At 35.2% G+C, this 19,891-nt stretch overlaps 1 protein-coding gene across 2 annotated transcripts in view; it reads left to right on the top strand.

Moving 5' to 3' along the window:
* PATJ (PATJ crumbs cell polarity complex component) overlaps positions 1–19,891 on the top strand; it is a 154,657-nt gene that overhangs the window by 27,465 nt on the left and 107,301 nt on the right. For both annotated transcript variants that reach the window (XM_088154302.1, XM_088154301.1), the window contains exons 13-18: positions 25–138; positions 4,296–4,372; positions 4,893–4,949; positions 6,161–6,295; positions 8,858–9,025; positions 11,657–11,791. In XM_088154302.1, the coding sequence (XP_088010428.1) occupies positions 25–138; positions 4,296–4,372; positions 4,893–4,949; positions 6,161–6,295; positions 8,858–9,025; positions 11,657–11,791 (686 nt within the window). The remainder of the gene's footprint in view (positions 1–24; positions 139–4,295; positions 4,373–4,892; positions 4,950–6,160; positions 6,296–8,857; positions 9,026–11,656; positions 11,792–19,891) is intronic.

The raw sequence follows: 19,891 nt of genomic DNA, 5'->3' as shown, positions 1-19,891 counted from the left end.
GGGAAGCTTTTGGAACTTTTCCAGGGCATCCACACATGCTCAACTTAACTGGTGTGGAAACTGATAGTGAAAATGAGGAACCTCAAGAGCAAAGAGACAACTCTGAAAATGAAAGGAAGCAAAAGCTACATGCAATTGGTAAGTCAAACATTCTATTGGGAAACAACCTTTTTGGTGTGTTCAAATGTTTTTATTGCTCTCAAAATTATTATTGCTTAAATAACAAGCAATAGAATTACTCATTGTAGCATTACCCAATGTAGCCATACATTGAAAGAGACCAGTATCAAGAAGGCCAATACTGAACAATTAGCTGTAATTTTGATGGTGACATACTTCAGTGTTATTAAACTGGTGACTATATTATCTAGTCTTTTGGGTCTTTTGCTTCTGAGATTACAAAATGCTAGAGAAGGAGTGAGACATCTGGCACACAATCTGTAAGGATACCATTTTTGTTTACTTCTTGATGAATTTGGGCTAGTCAACAGGCTTGTTGTTGTGGGAAAATATTAAGAGGGGGTATTAGGTAAGCCACTTGAATTCTTGGATGATATGAAATGAAATGAAATCCAGTAAAGTGTACAGGCTAAGGTCCTGGATTAGGATTAGGAAGATCTGAACATCTTCAGACATGGAAGTTCACTGGGTGAGTTTTGGCCTGAGGTACTTCACAGTGAGAAGCAGTGAGAGAAAATTAGAGGAGGAAGTGCTATGAATGCTGTCTTGAGCATCTGTAAGAAAGGGAGGATATAAATATAACACATATATAAAAACTAGTAATATAAATAAAATCCACTTACTCTTGAATAAATAAAGCAAACAAGAGGGTAGATGCATGATATGCATTTTATCTATTATATTGTTTGCCCTTAGATGGAGAGTGGCAGTGATCTACAGCCATTTTTTTATATTTATTTTTTATAGCTTTTTAATTACTAACAAAAAAGAAAAAGAACAAAACGCAATGATGATATTAATGGAGATACATACATTGTCAAAGAGAAAAAAAACATAAAAAGTACTTTACAAAAAAGTGAAAGAAATATGACAAAGGGAAAAAATAGTATATGTTATTATAACAGTGAACAGTTACAATTCTATATATACTTACCTAATGTAAATATTATTCAAGAATATATATATTTCTAATGCATTTATATGACTGTTTTTTTAACCAACTGTATTTTGTATAAATGAGTCCCATATTTCATTTTACTTGTCCATACAAGTCTACGTCTACAGGCAATCTGCTAATAAGTAGCAAGTGCAATCAGGTCTTCAATCCATTGAGTGAATGGGGCCATAGATTTATCTTTCCAGTGCGGCAATATCAGTCTTTTAGCCATAGTAAGGGCATGGAGAACCCATTTACGTTGTCCAATTATCAGGTTCCATGTACTAGGTGATCTACAACCATGCAGAATAATTCCTGTTAGATACAGGCTAGAGTGCCCAAAGCCGGGGGGGTGATGGGGGGGAACAAGCAACAAGGTAATAATTTGTTCTACATTTTTCAAAAACTAAAATTCAGATATGAAAGTCAAATATGTTTCTGTTCTTAGTGAGATACACAGATCTTTTGATGGGGAGAAAAAAGAAAGCTGAACTAGGTAGATTTTATATTAACAAAGCTTTTCTTCTTAGCTATTTCAATGCCAAGTGGAATTTTTTATTGAAGCACATTATGTTATAATTTTAGAAATTCTTGCCTTCTTATTTGATGACCCAAGTTGTAGTGACTTGGAATAATTTTTACTGTATTTGAGCATTTGTATTCAAACGAGAATGAGATTAGAGGGCAGTATGCCTTTTTGTTCTTTCTTACAAAAAAGTACAAACCTAATTAGGATAAAGGAATATAAAATGTTTTCAGTGGTAAATACATTGATCTATCATTCCTGTTTGAAAGCTAATAACAGTCATTTCTTTAAACATAGTTGATACTAAAATACTGTCTTTAAAAGTTCATCCTGGAGCAGAATTTAGTAACCAAATTAAATTCTAAAAATAGACAGTGGTATTGGAAATGCTGACAGACTCTTAATTCTAATATCACTAAAATAAAACATTGCTAATTTAATGCCCTGTCAAAACTCTGTAAACATTTTTCAAACATAATGTACAAATTATTATAAAATGTATTATTACTTCACTCGTTGTATTAAACTTTAATATTTCTATTTTATTAGCCTAATATTGTGAGCTAATTACAATATGTTTAAAATGAGGAATAATTAGTGAGATATATTTAATCATGATGATAGTTTTGTAAGAACAATCATTGTGTGTGCCAGTTTTTAATATGGAAGATCCATTCAACACATTAATACCACATGTAGTGCTGTTTCAAGATTACTTTTCTTTCTGTTTTCTATTTGCCAATATGAAGACAAATAACAATATTCTAATATTTACTCAGAAATAAGTAGAGGCATGCAAAACATATCAAGATGGGAAATTTCCAACCTAGAAATGTTCTGTCATCAAACTGAGTGATTCTTGGTGGTCCATCATTGAAATGAAGATCATAATGTCCCATATGAAGGATGGGCCACTTCCAAAACAGGTAGTCCCCCAGTTAAAGAATGAGTTCCATTCCCAAGGTCTGCCCTTAAGTTAAATTTGTATATAAGCTGGAACAGTATTATTTTATAGTACTGTATAAGTAGTATTGTGTAATTAACTCGAACCATTGTGTATTTAACTCGAATCATTGTATATTTAACTTGAATTTTACTACAATAGGATTCATTCTTAACTATGGGTCATCCATAAACCGGACGTTCTTAACCCTGGGGACTATCTGTAAACTCAGAGTGGCCCATTTTGAGATCAGGAAAGGATATTCCAAAATCATTACATTTCAAGCTCAAGATATTTAGCTCACCTCTAGAAGTAAATTCTTTTGACAAATCAGGATTACTCCTATGTGAACATGCATACTCTGGATAGGCAATTTCAGCCTAATGTAAAAAGTCCTTTAAAGATTCAGATCTCTGGGACATCTGTCCCTTCCCGAGCAGTTTGCTGTCTATAAAGGAAGGTAGAGAGAAAATGGGAAAAAGAGAGTGTCAGAAAAAAAAGAAAATAGATAATCCTACTCATTTGGCTGGGGCCTGCTCCTGCTTGCTTTACCCTTCCCATCACTGGCATGTGATATGATCCCCAGGAGATTTCTTTTGTAAATATGTGGTGTTCAACAACTTGAGTTTTCTACTCCATGGGTTATTTTGGAATCTTGTAACTTCAGTTAGTGTTCATGTAGTTTGGAACATTGGGCACAGAAAGTTTTAATAAACAGTTTAACATTTATTTCACAGAGCTACACATTTTTTTCAAAACCTAACATAGCACTGTTGTCAAAAAGTAACCCTGTGTTCAGAAGAAATGGTTTTAATAAAAAATGAATCCAGTGCAAGCTTCGAAATATATTCCAATAGAATAAATAATTCCTTTGGTTTTACTATGTTCTTGTGGTGTTATAAAGATTCAATACAATACTTTTAATTGTTTGAAATGACTGACAGGGTTGCTTTTTAATATTTTTAGTCCTCCAAGCAGTGTACCTCTTAATGTAGTTGTATTTCATATGTCATTGTATGCACTTACACTCTAAAACATCCAGCAAAATGATACATATGAGTTAAGGACATTTTTTTTAGAAAATCAGATGTTGATCATTAACATGATTTATTAATGTGGAGTGTTGCTGCTATGAAATTTCGTCTAACTTGTCCAAAGTTGTAACAAAATAGACTATATAAACAAACTATCCTGTTGTAAGCTATCCTTCAGTTGCTTCTGCTTTTAGAGGAATATTTCTGGCTGCACTTTGGAAGTTTTGATTTCTGCAAGTTACATATTACTTAAGTGAGGGGCTTATTATAAGGATACACACTTCTAGCTGTGGTCAGATACTGGTATCTAGCCATGTCAGGTTGTCTCACATGGCTATAACACTGTTCTGACTGTAAGTAAGAAAGCTGAAAAAAATGTCAGATAGGTGAGTTCAGTGTTTCTCAACCTCAGCAACTTTAAGATGGGCGGACTTCAACTCCCAGCCATTCCGCAGCCAGCCAGCCAGCCAGCCATATCTATCTATCTATACATAATGTAAGCATTACCTGAAGCTTTATTTGTTATGCAAAATTCTTTTCTGCCTTTATGCTGCAAATGTCACATTTCTATACCAGGGCCATTATTTCAGAATGCTTTGTGTTTTACTGAAACGTAAGTAAGTAAATAATACACAGTCTGAAGAACTACCTAATAATAATAACTGTTAAATTTAGGGAACACCTTGGACTTATCAGAAAATAAACTGACAGCCAAATGGGAAAAACTCCTGGGACCTGATTTTGAAGTTATGGTATGTTATCCATATACACTCATTAAATTACTGTGAATGTAATGTTTTTTATTGTTTTCGAGAAATGAGATCTTAAATGAGATTATCTGTTTTTTTCAGCAGAGGATTAAACTTTCAGCAGTTTAGTACATAGGGAATAATTTAAGGGGCAGCTTAAATTATTTAGTACATAGGGAATAATTTAAGGGGCAGCATTATAGAAATTTGGTCATTAACACATAGTGAGCCTAATCAATAATAACACTGTTTCTGCAGACTCAGTTAGGAGCTACTTCTCTTGAAGCAACAATGTCAGTTGCTTCAAGAGTTACTTCTCTTAAACCAACCTTTAAATGGTTTCAAACTATGTAGCATTCCTCTTTCTTTTGCCTAAAGAGCAACATCACTTTATTTCCCAGTGCTTCAATCCCTCATTGTTCCAGGAAGGTATCTGTAATATATTTTAGTCCATTTTTTTCCGTTTGAAATACAAGTAGCTCTTTATTGTACCCATGAAGCCTTACTGTAATTTGATTTTTAGGTTGTCACAATAGATACACCAATTGCAGATGATGCTGAGCTACAGAAATATTCAAAGGTATTGGATCTTTTTTTCCCCCCCTTTCAACACATGTTAGCAATGGAAACAGGCATGGATGTGAATCAGCTTCTCCGATCAGAACGTTTTTGACACTTTGCATGTTTTATGATTTTTGTGCTGCTCTTATGTATCAGGCATGAATTTATTCAAGAAACTACTTGGTCCTTAATTTTTGCAAATATATTTTACAGCTTTGCTTCTTAAAATTCTTTGTAGTGCTTCCCTGGCATACCCTCTGTTTAGGATTGGCACTGAAAAGAAATGCAGTTAATATACCTAAGCCAGAAACATTTTAAGAGATGTTCTGTAAATCAAACCTTGATTGGAAGCAACATTGACTTGCAGTACTTGCATACAGTAATAATTATGAATTCCAGAAAATCCAATCTCTATATTATCTGCATGCTAATGTATGTATCCAGTTCAACTTGGCTCTTGCTGCCAGCAGAAATACATTGTTTAAATTGAGATTATTTTTTTTTAATACTTAACAAATTGGACTCAGAAACCAGGATTTATTATTAATTTATCCCTTCTTTTATGTATTAATTTATCCACTTATTTTATAAATTTAAGCCTTATTTGAACAATGTTCAAAACTTTTCTTCCTGATTTGTTTAAGTACATTAGGCAGAGAGTGGTGAGAAGTAGTTGTCGAATCTAACATTTTTATTCTACTGAGACAGGTTTTTGGTCTATGCGGTATTTGTCTGTTTCTCTGTTGTTTAAATGTGTACCATAAAACCCATTTTAAATATATTTAAAAATATATTTTCACAGACAAATCCAGGTGATCATGTCACATCCAGGCCATCCATGCATCCCCCGCTACTATTTTATAATTGCTGACAATCTGGGAATTTAAGGGCTGTTAGCTAGACTGGCAAGTAAAAGAAAAACAAGAATAAAAGAAAATCAGAAACAAAAAAAGAAAAAGAAAGCAATGGCAAAGGCAAAAACAAAGGCAATGGCACTTCTGTGACTTTGTCAAGAAAATTACATGGATGCATTAACAGGAGTTGAGATGAACTTGAGAGCATCATTGTCCTTTTATCAAGAGATATTAAAATAAAAATAATAAATCAATTCAACTCATTACTAAACTAAAATAATATCCAGTTGATTTGAATCTCACAGAGCTATAGAGTCCAATGTACATTCTCTTTACATTTTCCTGTTTGACTAGTCTCTGTGATTTATTTATACAGCTGCTGCCCATTCACACATTAAGGCTAGGAGTTGAACTGGATACCTTTGAAGGACATCATTACATCTCTTCCATTGCTGCAGATGGCCCAATCGCTAAACTTGGCTTACTGCAGTTAGAGGATGAGCTTTTAGAGGTACGATTCTTAAGTAGTATGTTATATGAAAAATACTGTTTAATTTTTAATAATCAATGTTGTATCATGGAGTGTATGTTTAAAGTGCATCATAATGCCTTTTAAGATACCTAGATTAGCTAGAGATGGGAAAAACAGAAATTATATCTTCAAGAGCCCCTGAGCAATTGCAGATACAGTGTGTCCCTACACTAGAAGTCTCAACCTCTGTTTAGGAGATGTTTTTATGACAATTTTTTTGAGTATACAAAATATTGGTTGTAAAGGTTGTCTCCATTACTGATCCAAATCTTTGATTATACCCAGAGGTTGTGATTTCAGTTTCATTTCCCAATCCCCCTTCGTTGCTTAATGTAACACTAAGTCTTTGGCTTATTTAAAATGTTTCCAGTATTAGCCTACAGCAATTATTTAAAATAGAAGCCCTGAAATGTGTGTATGTGTGCATGCGCGCATGTGTGTATATAGATCTAATTTAGAATGACTTGGTTTACAATAGAATGCCATTGTATGTTTCTAGAAGAAAATGATCTAAGGAACTATAAGACAGTTGAGAACTCTTCCTTTGAGTGTGCAGAAACAGATTCAATCTTAGATGCCCCTTCCCAGATGGCATGGACATTTGTGTGGTTGTTGCCTCACTGACAGTCTGATCTCTGTAGAGGCAAAGAATATATAGGTTGGAAGAACAACTTGATCTGCAGCATGAAAAGATTTCCCACTCCGAAGTATACCTTGAAAACTACAGAAATACACTTGAAAACTACAGAAATATAATTTTCTTCTCATTGAAGTCAGTGGGAGAGAAATATTTTTAAAATGTGGAATAAAAGCATTTCCTCCCTCCAATTTACAGTGGAATTTAGCAGAGCTTTGGATTTACTATTCAATTCCACCCCCAATGTATGTTTTCTTATAGACCAGCTCTGTAAGTACTGAAAGGTTTCTATAATAGGCATTCACTTAATTATGATAGTAGTCAATCTAGCATTACACTTGTCTTTGTCACAGTCCTTCTCGTGATATCATAACGTTATTGTGAAGAACAATAAGATTAGCAAGAAATGAGATTAGAATTCTAATCTAGATTAGTTTTATTCTACCAAGAGGACACAAAGTCCTCATATTTTAGCTCCTGTGACTAGGACTTAAATAAAATCATATCACAGAAGAAGAGTCTGAATGCATCTTGTATGTTCAGAGAGAGAAACTTACCTCTTATTAATGGAACTTTATTGTCACAGAAGTGATGTCCATTCTGATGATGCCCATGTTTTTCATCCTCACTCATGAGTCAGTGGACAAACAAAAAGAAAAGTGTTATATTTGCCTGGAGACCTGGTGCCAAATCACCACAACCCATTCTACCTCTCAAAATATTTATGCAAAAAGGATGTTGTTTTGGAAAATGTAGTTGTCTGAATGGCTGTCTGCCACATACCATGTTATATGGAATAGTTCCAAAATGTGGCAGAATATACGAGGATGTGGAACAAGTGATAGGTCTGTCTGAAAACTGAGGCTATTAACTTCTGATAAATGGTGCTTACATGATGCAGCCTTTCAGATGGATTAATCCATTTGAATCATGTGTTAATCGTGACTACTCAATGCATACATATGCACACAAAATTTGTGATTTCTTTTGCGAAAAAAACCTCTGTAAAATGGCAAACACATTCTAAAAGGAACAAATAATCTACAATTCAGCAAGAAATTGATAGATTTAATTGTAGTATTTCATGAGTATGGAATTGAACTATTCTATATATAGTGAATAACCACTCCGAGTAAAGTATACATGGATTTGTTTACAGAATGACTGATACCACAACACCCAAGTAGTTACTTGTAGAAACACTATAACTATAACCAGTTAATTTGGAGTTTGCCCTAGCTGGTAACTCTCTCTCTTACACCTTTTCTGTTGGTTGTCCTATACATCAGTCTGAATTGTCTACAAGTCATTGTGGACTTTATGAGCCACAATACTGTGGGGAGGCAAGGCTGCATAGAACTAACAGGGCCTACCCAGACATTTATTTTTCTCCAGGTTTTCAAGAAATTCAATTTGTGGAAAGAACCAGAAAAGAAATAACAGTAAGAAGAAGAGTGTTAATACGGCAAAACCTTAACAGTTAACCAATGGTTCTCTACATGCTGCTGAGCTACAATTCCTAGCATCCTTTAATGTTCACTGTGCTGGCTGGGGCTGAAGGGTGTCCTAATGCAACAATATCTGAAGAGTTACAGTAAAACAGGAGATGAGAGTAGAAAGGCCAAGGAGATCAAGTACAACTAAATAAATGCTATTGATTACTTTAGTGGTTTAAGGAAGCCATCAGTTTCCTGAAAATGGTGTGTGTGAGTGTGTGTGTGTGTGTGTGTGAACCTTTTCTCCATCATTGGAATTGTAAATGAAGTACATCTATATATGCTTTGGAGAGGGGGGATTGCACTTGCCTATCACTGAAACACTAGTAAGGAGTGAAATATTTATGGTAAACCCAAATAATTTGAAAGTATATGCCAGCTTATGAATGGTGTCCTTTCTTTCCTTAGGTAAATGGTGTCCAGCTGTATGGGAAATCCCGCCGTGAAGCTGTTTCTTTTCTTAAAGAAGTTCCCCCTCCATTTACCCTGATTTATTGTCGGCGTTTGTTTGATGATGACACAGAATCTTTTGTGGATGAACCTACAGCTACTGTTGCTGATTGTCTAGAACCAAAGGTATTAAAAAAAACTCCACAAGAAAAAATGGCATGTTTCCAAGGATTTCCCAAAGAGTATTAATTGACTTTGCTCCTGCTTTCGGTATTGGTTATTTTGCATTTAATTTTCACTATGAATAATGAATGTGAATGATTCACAAGCCATTTTTCTACTGCTCAGAATGTCATGTTTTTTAAAAGTAAAATTCTTAGCCACATGATAATGGAAAATGCTCTCCTTTATCTGCCTTTTGAAATCTTTATTATGGGCATGTATAAATGTGCATATTCATTAGCATACTGCTTTCCCTTCTTTAAATGGTTCATGAAAAGTTATTATCTCTGATACTATTAGGAGTATAGCAATAGAAGCTTTGCTGTTACCTTGTAAATGATTAGATTCTCTCTCCTATTATCATATTTACTATCATAATACTCTAATAAGCAGTATTAGAGTGGAAAATATTAAACAGTATTATATTGAAGCAGGCAATGCTCAGAGTTCATGGTGCTTCTTCTATGATCTGAGCTGTTGAGATTCCTTCCAGTGTTCCTACAGATATCCTATCTGGATCTTGATGTCAGGTTGCTGGCTAGCACTCCACAATCTAGAGTCATAGATCCAAATTTCTAGTCCTTCTGGCTCGTGATTTATCTATGCAGTTTATATAATCCATTTTGCTACTTAAAGAAGCTGAAAGAACAACCAAAGTAGTTACAATCTGATTTCCATATTAATTCTTGTAAAATAATCTCACTAAAAGATATTCCAGAATTGGTAGGTTTGACAGTGTTAACCTTCTGCTACATCCATGCTATTTTTGAATACTCTTGAGCACCTAAGTTAGGATCCAGAGCAAGATAAGTGGTAAGTGTTAAGTTCTGCTCTTTAGGCAGAGGTTCCACCTCAGAGTGAGGAAAGTCTGGGGAAGATCATTTCCAAATGCTCAAGTGGCTATTTCTAGAAGGAACAATCTATCATCTTCTGTTCAAGCTGTGGACATTGTGTTCATGTATCCATCAAGATGTAATAAGATTTAAAATGTTTTATTTGTGTAGGGCAATAATGACTAACCTTCCTTTTTTTCTTTTCCCAAGTGGGAGTTGTTTAAAATGGAACATTTTTGAACTTCAAGTTTTGAACTTGATAGTGCTAAATATGTACTTCTGAATCTTACATTTTAGGATTTACAATTTAGCAACTGTAGTTCAGAAAACATATCTTCATTTAGAAATATTTCATGTTCATGACTTTACTACTTTTAATGTAATTGGAAATTCCTGGTGGCTTATCTAGGCAAGTAGCTAGAAACATCATTGTAATAATGATACAAAGTATGTAAATCAATGAAAGGACATGCTGACGGTGTACATCCCATTCATCTCTCTACAGTTTAATAATGGAACAAAAGTTTTGAATTATACCTAATCTCTGATTCTCCATTAGCTGATTGCTTCCATCTTGTGAACAAAGAAATTGATGGTAACTGGAAGATTACAGTTTTAGCTATTAAACTTTTTAGAGGTCCCAGATATTGACTTTTACTATTTTCATTGCAAAGTAAATATGTGCTCTTGCTGTTCCTTAGGTTTCCTGCTTTGAATAGCTTATCAGTAAACAAAATACCAATTTAACTGATGAAAAGACACTCCTCTGAATTCATAAATGTCCATTTCTATTGTTTATTTTTTTAAAAAAATCAACTGAAAATACATTGTACACATTCTTTCATCTTTGTATAAAAACATTCAGTATTATAGCTGAGTATCTGTTGCAAATAGTTTTCCCTCTCAAACAGCCCAACTTGATAGATCTAATTATTTTTTTTTTCGTTCTTCCCAAAAAGGACTTCTGTGTAAGTTAGAATCAAATTAAGATATAGCCATTGTTAAAACATTCCGTGGGGGACGTGGTGGCGCAGCGGCTTAATGACGCTGAAAGCTGCCGGCCAGAAATGGTCGACACTTCAGTGGTTTGAGCCCAGCTCCGCGCAGCAGAGTGAGCTCCTGCTTCCTCCCCAGCTCTTGCCAACCCAGCAGCTCGAAAACTTACGTGAGTAGATAAATGGGTACTCTCACCCCGGTGGGAGGAAAAATGCTGGCGGCGCCTTGCAAAGGAGACGGGACCAGTTGCCGGTAACGCGGAAGCTGCACACGCCCGAAAAAGGCGCGAAGCAACGGAAATCCCACCTCCTGCGCTCACCAGCTGGGCTCCGCTCTAGGAAGGAGGCAATGGCAAACCACTTCCAAAACACCTTGCCTTGAAAACTGCAGGGACTCGTCCAGGCAGTCGCCGCAGAGTCGGTAACGATTGAGTGTGGATAATAAAAAAAAAACATTCCGTACAAGATATGAATTGATCTGGAAGCTTTAGAAAAATACTTTTGTGAGATGGGTGACCATATAAATTGAATAAAATAAATATGTAAATAAGCTCTTAATTTTGATCCTAATTTATTTGCACTTGTTATTTATACCTTACACCTTAAGTGTCTCTACTTACGTATGTAGTATCTTGCTTTATGCTAAACCAAAACAGCCAATATGTAATTTTATGAAATCATTTAAATTCCAATCTAAATTACTTTTTAGCTTTGTATATACTGGATGCATTTTATCAGTAGAAAAAGCATGTTATCTTATTTTTCAGGTCAACCTTGGAAATCCAGAGGAAGAACAGGAAGATGAAGATGTGGAACTAACACTATGGTCTTCTGAAGTCCAAGTCATTGTCCTTGTTAAAGATACAAAAATAGGTTTAGGATTCAGCATCTTAGACTACCAGGTATGCTTACATCCTTGATAAACAAATGCCTTCTATCCCAACTAAATTTACAAGTTAGAAACTAATGGTACGCTTGCAGTAGAATTGGGGGGTTAGGGCATTCCTTCTTCTTCCTGCACCCTCTGGCTCATTCTGTCTCTAAAACTGTTCCAACAGTCTCAACTCTCCAGAGCTGACTTTAGTGGCTATGGTGGGATGGATAGAAAAGGAGGAAATCCCTTTATAGAAGTGCATTTTTGTTTGCATGACACTGGTCTGTGTTCATTATGTTTTGGCAGAATTCCTTAATTTTTATTTATTTGTTGGATACCTAAACAAATCTTCACGATACATGTCACTTGCAAGGGTTACATGTTGCTGACATAATCTTTGTATATTATCAAACAGCAGAAGTGTAAGACTGGGTTAAAAGCTCCTCAGGCTTTGTCCTTAATTTTAAAATGTTGGTTTCATGTGCATATAGTACATATGTGGAACTGTTTTAAAATTAAACAATATTTGTTTAATATTAGTTTTGCAGAACAGTGAAATGTTTTTGAAAAACCAGAAAGAATATTGGCTTACTAAGTTCATAAGCCCTTCATTTTATAAACATTCATGCCAAGAATATGATGTTTGAACAAGGTGAGCTCAAGCTTTTAATACAGAAAGGAAAATTTAGTATGATTTAGTAGTTATAACAAAGACTGTAAAAGTATGGACAGGTAGCCCAGAAGTGTAGCACTGGTGTCAGAAAAACAAAAGCTGAGAATAAGCAGAAGTTAAAGAATGAGGCTAAGAACAATGCTAAAGAAAATCAAAAGGGCTTCTTTTAAACATGTCAAAAATAAAAATAAAGAAAAAGAATCAATATAGTAGATGCTGAAATGCTAACAGAAAAGGCAGGGCGATCTGTCTTTTATTTTATTTATTTATTTATCGAATTTGTCACCGCCCATCTCATTAAACAATTCTGGGCAGTTTACAAAACAATTAAAATCAATTAAAATTACAATATTACAATAATAAATACAAAATAAAAAGATCCAAAATAATTGGTGATCACTCAGAGCGTCATTGAGGCGCTAGCCACCCCCAGGATTGGGTAGAGTTGTTATCCCCCCCATGCAAGCTGGCAGAGCCAGGTCTTCAATTTTTTCTGGAAGGTCAGTAGGGTAGACTTCTAAATTTTGATTTAGACTTCTGGAATAAAAAAGTTTGTATTCCAGCAAGAAGTTGTGAAGAATAGGATGAAAGGGCAGAATTGAAGCTTGAGACCCATAGAAACATGGTCAGGGAATACGTCATTTCTTTGAATGAGTTCAACTCTCCAGGACCAGATGAATTGAATCCTAGGGTACCACCTGATAGGTCTGACTCAACTGTTGAGAAATCTTAGGATGCCAAATAACTAGAAGAGAGCAAATACTGTCTCTGTCTTCAAAAAGGGTTAAAAGACAATCCAGCAAACTATAGACCAGTTGGTCTGATATTAATACTGGAGACATTTCTAGAGTAGATCATAAAGAGAACTATGTAAGAAGCTGGAAAAACAACATAGTAATTACTGGAATATATCAAGAACAAATCTTGTCAGACTAACCTAATCTCATTTTTTGATTGGGTAGCTATTTTAATAGATTGTGGGAGTGCTAAATACACAATATATTTTGACTTAGCAAAGCATTTGACAACATATGTCATAATAATACCAATTACCTAGAGGTGGTGTATTCCCCTTTATTGGATGTGATTAGACGGTCATCTGTCTTCGGTGCTTTAATTTGGATTCCTATACTAAGCAGGAGAGTGGACTTAATGGTCTAATTGGTCTTTCTGGGGTTATGATTCTCAGATTTTATATTACAATTCTGAATTTTTTTTTTCTCATGAAACTTACAACTTGCATTGCTAGAACTGAATTCCAGAAGAAATCCTATTTCTATCAAATTTCAGACTGAAATTGGGGGAGGAAAGAAAACATTATTAATGCAGTAAACCATTATGCCTTTTCTTTTTTTAACAATGGAAGAATTTGCACAGTAAATAAATGTAGATATGTTGAATTGCCCCAGATCTTCTATTGTTTATGTATAGGTTCTTTATGTAGGCTTTTGGCCTACAAAATCAGCCTTTGTTTGCTAAAATGAGAGTAGTACCTATGTAAGTGTACAGAGAGCTGATAGAAGAAATATAGAACAACTATCATAACCTCTTCCCCAGCACTCAATATCACTTGTGTAGAAGAAAAGTCCACGAGGAGTATACTATTTATATCAATTTCAAGACAGCAGGGCTTCAAGGCACTGTATAATAAAGTATTAAAGCAGTAAAGTTTAATCAAAGTATAGTAAACCCTCAGTTTAATGGACCATGGTTTAGTGGATTTTAGATACAGCACATTTTCATTTGAGCAGAAGGCTAGTCTGTTAAACTGAGATTTTTGCAAATCACATCATTTACATCAGTTACATAATTGACAAATGATATAAACTGATGAAAATGATGTAAATTCAGATTTAACAGATACTTGGATTTGATGGATATCCCTTCCCCCAAAATGATCAGTGAAATCAAGTATTTTCTGCAATAGAAAACTTAAAGTAAGTTTTTCATCAGTACATTAGTCATTTAATGCTTATCAAACAACCAAAATTATTTCTATCTGCTGAAATGCAAGGATGAGGTAATTTAATCTTTCAAGGAAGGGGCTCCATGTTCAAGGTGGTGTTATCAAAGAAACCCTGACATGTTGTCTTCCAATAATGGGGTAGAAAACAGGTCCCCAGTTCTAAAAGTTCTAAATTGCAAAATTATATAAAAGCACATGGTGTTTCTAAGTCTGAAATTGTAAATCTGTATTAACAAGAATCTGTCCAATAACGATGCAAGATTCAGAATAAGCTTTTCTGTTCGGTGGCTAGACCGGTCTTGTGACCTCTTTTGCAGTATCCTTTTAAAAAATCATAATAATGTTGTCCAGTCCTTTTAACCAATGCCATTTGTTTTGCCTTGTTTGTGGCACTAATTATTTGAGTTTCTCAAGAGTTGAGACTGGACTTCTGAGCAGTTAGAAGGAAAAAGACCTTATATGACAGTTTTATACTCTGCACTATGACGCCTTAAATTAATGTGAATTCTTTAGAAAGCTATTCCATCCTGAAACTAAACTTACATCAAATTTGAATGATGAATGGATATCTTAAGCATCTTGTGTGACCAAGAAACAGAACCCAGGATGGGGCTGTACAGATAAAGGCAAGGGGAAGGAGCAAATGTTGCCGTCCTTGAATGTTCTCTCCAAATTCACACCTTAATTTTCAGCTCTATAAACGAACAGCTGTTTACTTTCACAGAAAAAGTAAAGCAGCAGTGTAAGGCAAAACATACTTTCCAATCTGGTATGCTCCGTCTGGAATTTTTGTAGAGTAACATCCCTTTCTTCCTCTCTCTCCTGCTGCTTCATTTTTCTCTGGCTTCAACATATGGGCAATTTTCAGACCGTTTCTAGTATATTATGTATTCAACACTGTGATGGTTCAGTGAGCAAACAGTAAAAATAGTCTTGGTTATACAAAGTATTGGAAAGTTTATTTTTCCTGTTGCATAGATGACCTGATTTATGACAGGTCATAAAAGCTTCCTTTGCTGGCTTGAAGGGGCCTAGGGCCTGGTGGAGCATAATTAGAAGAAGGATGGAAGAGAAAACAAAGCCATTGCAGAACAAAAGAGCAACAGAAATCTCTGAAGCTAAGAGGTAGTGGGGAATGAGGTTTTCTAGAGAAATAAAATGGAAGCTTGACATGAATCAGCGAAAATATAATTTCAGGAAGGAGCTGATTAATTGCCCAGGAGGAAAGTAAAGATTGCAGATTCCTAGGTGTTCGTGTTCTAAGGAAAATGCAGAGAAATGTATTGATTTGTATTATAGGACAATTGGAATGGGACAACTTATATCTTACTTGCTGGCTAAGGTGCATAGGAAGTTGGACTGAACCCCTTTCAGAGCAATAAGGAGGGTGGGGATATGAGAGGGGGCCACTGTGCTGAAAAACAAGTGTTGAGAATTTATCCTGAAAGATATCTGCAGAGAGTGAAAGGAGGAGTAACCACCAACTCTGGATGGTAAAGTTTCCTTATCTCTTCCTGAAACAAAGTATAGACTCCAAACACAGCCTCCGAATAGAGGTCAAATATAATATGGGAGTTTGAAAAGATTATAAACTTTTTTAAAAAAAAGTTTTTAAATTTACATTAGAATAAATTGGGCCTTTCCTGGGATCTGGTTTGAATAAGAATGTGAAACCAGTACTATTCTGAGATGTCATTTCTTGCTGCCTCTATGGCTTTTGCCCTCAGGAGAACTCAAGAGAACTTGCCATCTGGAGCAATTTTGTTAAGGAGCATTTAAAAGACCAAAAAAAAAAAAAAGCAGTGCTTGAGAGTACCTTTCCTGAGATTTATAAGAGAAGAACTTCTCTTATATCTTCTTTTTTGAAGTGTAGGTTATTTTTCCTCCCAGTAGGGGAATTTAAGGTACTTTGAAACAGTATACTATAGAATTTCAGATTTTGAAACAGCCACATCACATTTGATCAGCATGTATGTGTTAGCCTTCCCTATGGCAATGTAATAGACAATCACACAGCTAGGTGGCAGCTGAAGCTAAGCAGGCTTGGGCTTGGCTAGCTCTTGGAGGCTAGGAGCAAATCCTGGGAAGTTGGAAAAGCATCATGGAAGAAGGCAATGGCAAACCATTTTGGTGCAGTTGTCAAGAAAACTGCATGGATGTTCCCTAGGGTCATCAGGAGTCGACCTCAACTCAAGGCTGTTTTTACTTTTAATAAAGAATTTTCTGAAGTTTATATAAACTGGGTGTATAATCATAAGGATAAATTCTGCCAAGGAAAATTATAGGCATAGTTAATGATCCAGCAATGCTAATTCACTTTTCTGTAATGGGGAATAAGGAAACACAGAATGATCCTTTGCTAATCTTGTTGATAAATGTCATGTTTTTAAAGATCCTACCTAAAGAACTTAGCTAGCTGCTAGGTATAATGTATCTGGAAGCTTTGTAAACATTCTAGTTAAACAAAACAAATACATTCTGTTGCTGTATCCAAATGTCAGAACATGTAAAAATCAACTGTGTTTTTACAATGTAAGAACTAAATTGGAGACAGATTAAAAATAAATAGTTGAAGTGTGCTTGCATGACTCAAATTGTCATTTTTTTTACATGTTTTGTTTTGAGGAACTCACATTTTACAATCTGCTGGATTTTGTAGGGAGCTATAATTGCTTTTATTTCTTATATGATTAGAATTAATGGCGACTTTAGTAACAGTTTTTATTTATTTACATACTTGAACTGTTAAAATTGGGATGTAGCTAAACTGGAATTATTGATCATTGGACGTAAAACTTTTAATTTTAGATTTTCCAACATTTTAAGGCATTGGTTTATAAAGCAATATGTATATTTTCAAGCTGCAAAACTTTTTATATGGCCTAGATGTTAATGAAGCATATTTAGCCAGAGGAATTATTTGGGCAGACTGTTTAAAAAGAAACAAAAAGGTGGACAGTGTTGTTCCTATAACAGCCTGAATTTACCTAATAGAAAACTTAGCAGTTACTGCATTCCATAGGTGGCATACATAGAGCATAGTTGTTTCTGAAGGATAAAGCAGAATTGACAACTAGACGGTAGAGTTTCTTAGAGGCAGGATGTAGCTATATATATATAGACTGTTTACCCCAGGAATATCTTCCAACTGTTCCACATAGCTGGGACAGCAATGTTTTTCAGAGTACGTTTTTCTGCTTTATTTATTATATATCTATAATTACAGCTTCCCTAAGCCTTCGGCAGCACAGACAATGTTTCGGATTTAAGTAATTTGTAGTCTAAGACATCTGGATGGCAGCAAACAGTCTATGTCTGTTGCATATGAATTGAACCATTATAATTATCATGACTGCATTGCTAGAAAAACTCAGGCTAAAGGTGGAATAATAGAAATAAATTGAACCTGTTGGAAGGGAAAAATATTTCCATGATTGGGGAACAGTGATTCTGGCTTTCTTTTTGGATCCATGTCTTCATTATTAGCAGCTCTTCCCAGAATCACCTTCTGATTAGATTAATGCAGTGGATATAATTGAGGTGTAATAAAATAGCTTGTATTCACTGCTGAGAAGATATAAGTCTGATGTTAAAAGAGCTCAGCTGGTTTCCAGTCTGTTTCCAGGTTCTTTTCAAAATGGTGGTAGTAACCATTTAAAGTTTTGAGTATCATGTGGTTGGAGCCATTTCAAGAAACCCTCAGATGAGTAACCATTCAGTGTTAGACCATCTAATGAGACATAATTCCTTCTCTGCCTCCAGCAAGGAGGAAAACAAGAGCAGATGGCCAGATGGAAACAATCTTTCCTTGTCTTCTTTTGTTTTCCTGATAGTGGCTCTGCAAAGTTTTTAGCTTGTCTATCTAGATATTGCTAAAATATTGCTGCAAACAGTTGAGGCTACCTTGGACAATGGTAAGGGAAGGTGCGAACTCTAGTTTAGTGACACCACGATGACTACAGATTCATTTTCTCTGTCCTCCTGCAAATTTTAGGATACAGGTTAAGACATTCGTGTTCAATCATGCTTTTGAAGTATGAAGGATTATGCAGTATTATTCTCGGTTAATACTTTTGAGGGTTTTGCATTTTTAATAGATTTACGTTATGTCTATATGTATTTATCTTTTTCATATTAGAGATATTATTACTGCATTTGGGATCTTCTAGAAAGTTGAACTGTAGGATACAAATGAAACCAGGCTTCACATGATTTTGATATCCCAAAGTGGCATGGTATAATTGCATATTGGGGGTAAGAAGTTGTGTGTTGGTGTTTGGCAGGTGCAAATAGAGAGAAAATCCAAATGCAGAGGATTGGGACCACATGTTTTGCTTCTAAAGCTTACTGGAAAAATATCCTCTCTTTCCAGCAGCATTTGCAATATATCATTATATATTAAAGTGAGTAAGTGACATCCATTGTGACATTTGTATGGCTGATAACTTAATTTAAAAGTGTTATACTCTGAGATAATTAATGAGCTCTAATATCTCTTTGCTGTAATTACGTAATAAATCACACAAAGTAAAACTCACTTTTGCAAAGCAGGACAGAGGTTTATTGCAAAGAGAACAAAGGCCATATTTGAGGCTTTCTGTATTTCTGGAATCCTTAGCCATTCCTCACTTGTCTTTGTCTATTCCAGTATGCTGTTGCTCACCATGAGCAATGCCAGATGCGTTTGGAAGGTGAAGGGAATCCCAAAATGGGTGGATTGGGAATAATTTGCTTGTAGGCTTTAGTTTTATAGGAATGTCAAAAAGAATCTGTAACAGTATGCATTTTGCACTAATTTTGGACATGTTCTTTTAGTGGAGGATGACATTTTATTTTCTGGATGATTTGGCTGGGATGTGAAGGATGCAAAACTGTAGCTACTTATCTTCCACATTTCATACGGATTAAAGATAAATGCCATTTAAAAAGGGGGGAGATATACAGCACAAGCTATTGTAATGTAGCCCCCTTAAGCACTATGTTATGATTCCCATTTCTTCACTGTTATGCTTTCTTGAAGGTACTTTATATTTGGCTGCATTCATGTACTTTGTAGATGTATTAATTTAATAGTCCAGAAGCTAATGGCCAAAGAACTAACATGAAACTATCTTTTCAAATGTTCAAACATATGCTGGCTATACCTAGACTTAGCTGTTGCCTGCAGTTGCATCTTCTCTTGTCATTAGAGGTTTTAATTTTTAGAGACCCAAGGAGGGTCTTGATTCTCATAGAATGACAATTCATGTACCTCAAACTCTTTTTATTCTTTGCAATCCAATGGAAGGTTGGAAAGGGCCTTGGGACACCGTTGGTCGGTCTGTCTGCAGAATGATTCTCCAAAAGAGCAATGGAAAAGGACCACATTTGGAGTGGGGGGAGAAACTGCCAAAAGAAAGATCAAGATTGAAAATGGACTGGATCAAGTTGGGTCTGCAGAGAAAAAACATCCAGAAAAATTTCTCCAGTGCATCCCTGCGGGAGAGGTT

Source organism: Python bivittatus, unplaced genomic scaffold (assembly GCF_059951505.1).
Source record: "Python bivittatus isolate LINGU-HERP-01145 unplaced genomic scaffold, Pbiv_v1 ctg000700_np1212, whole genome shotgun sequence".
NCBI classification, from domain to species: Eukaryota; Metazoa; Chordata; class Lepidosauria; order Squamata; family Pythonidae; genus Python; species Python bivittatus.
This window is presented reverse-complemented; position numbering and strand designations above follow the sequence as displayed.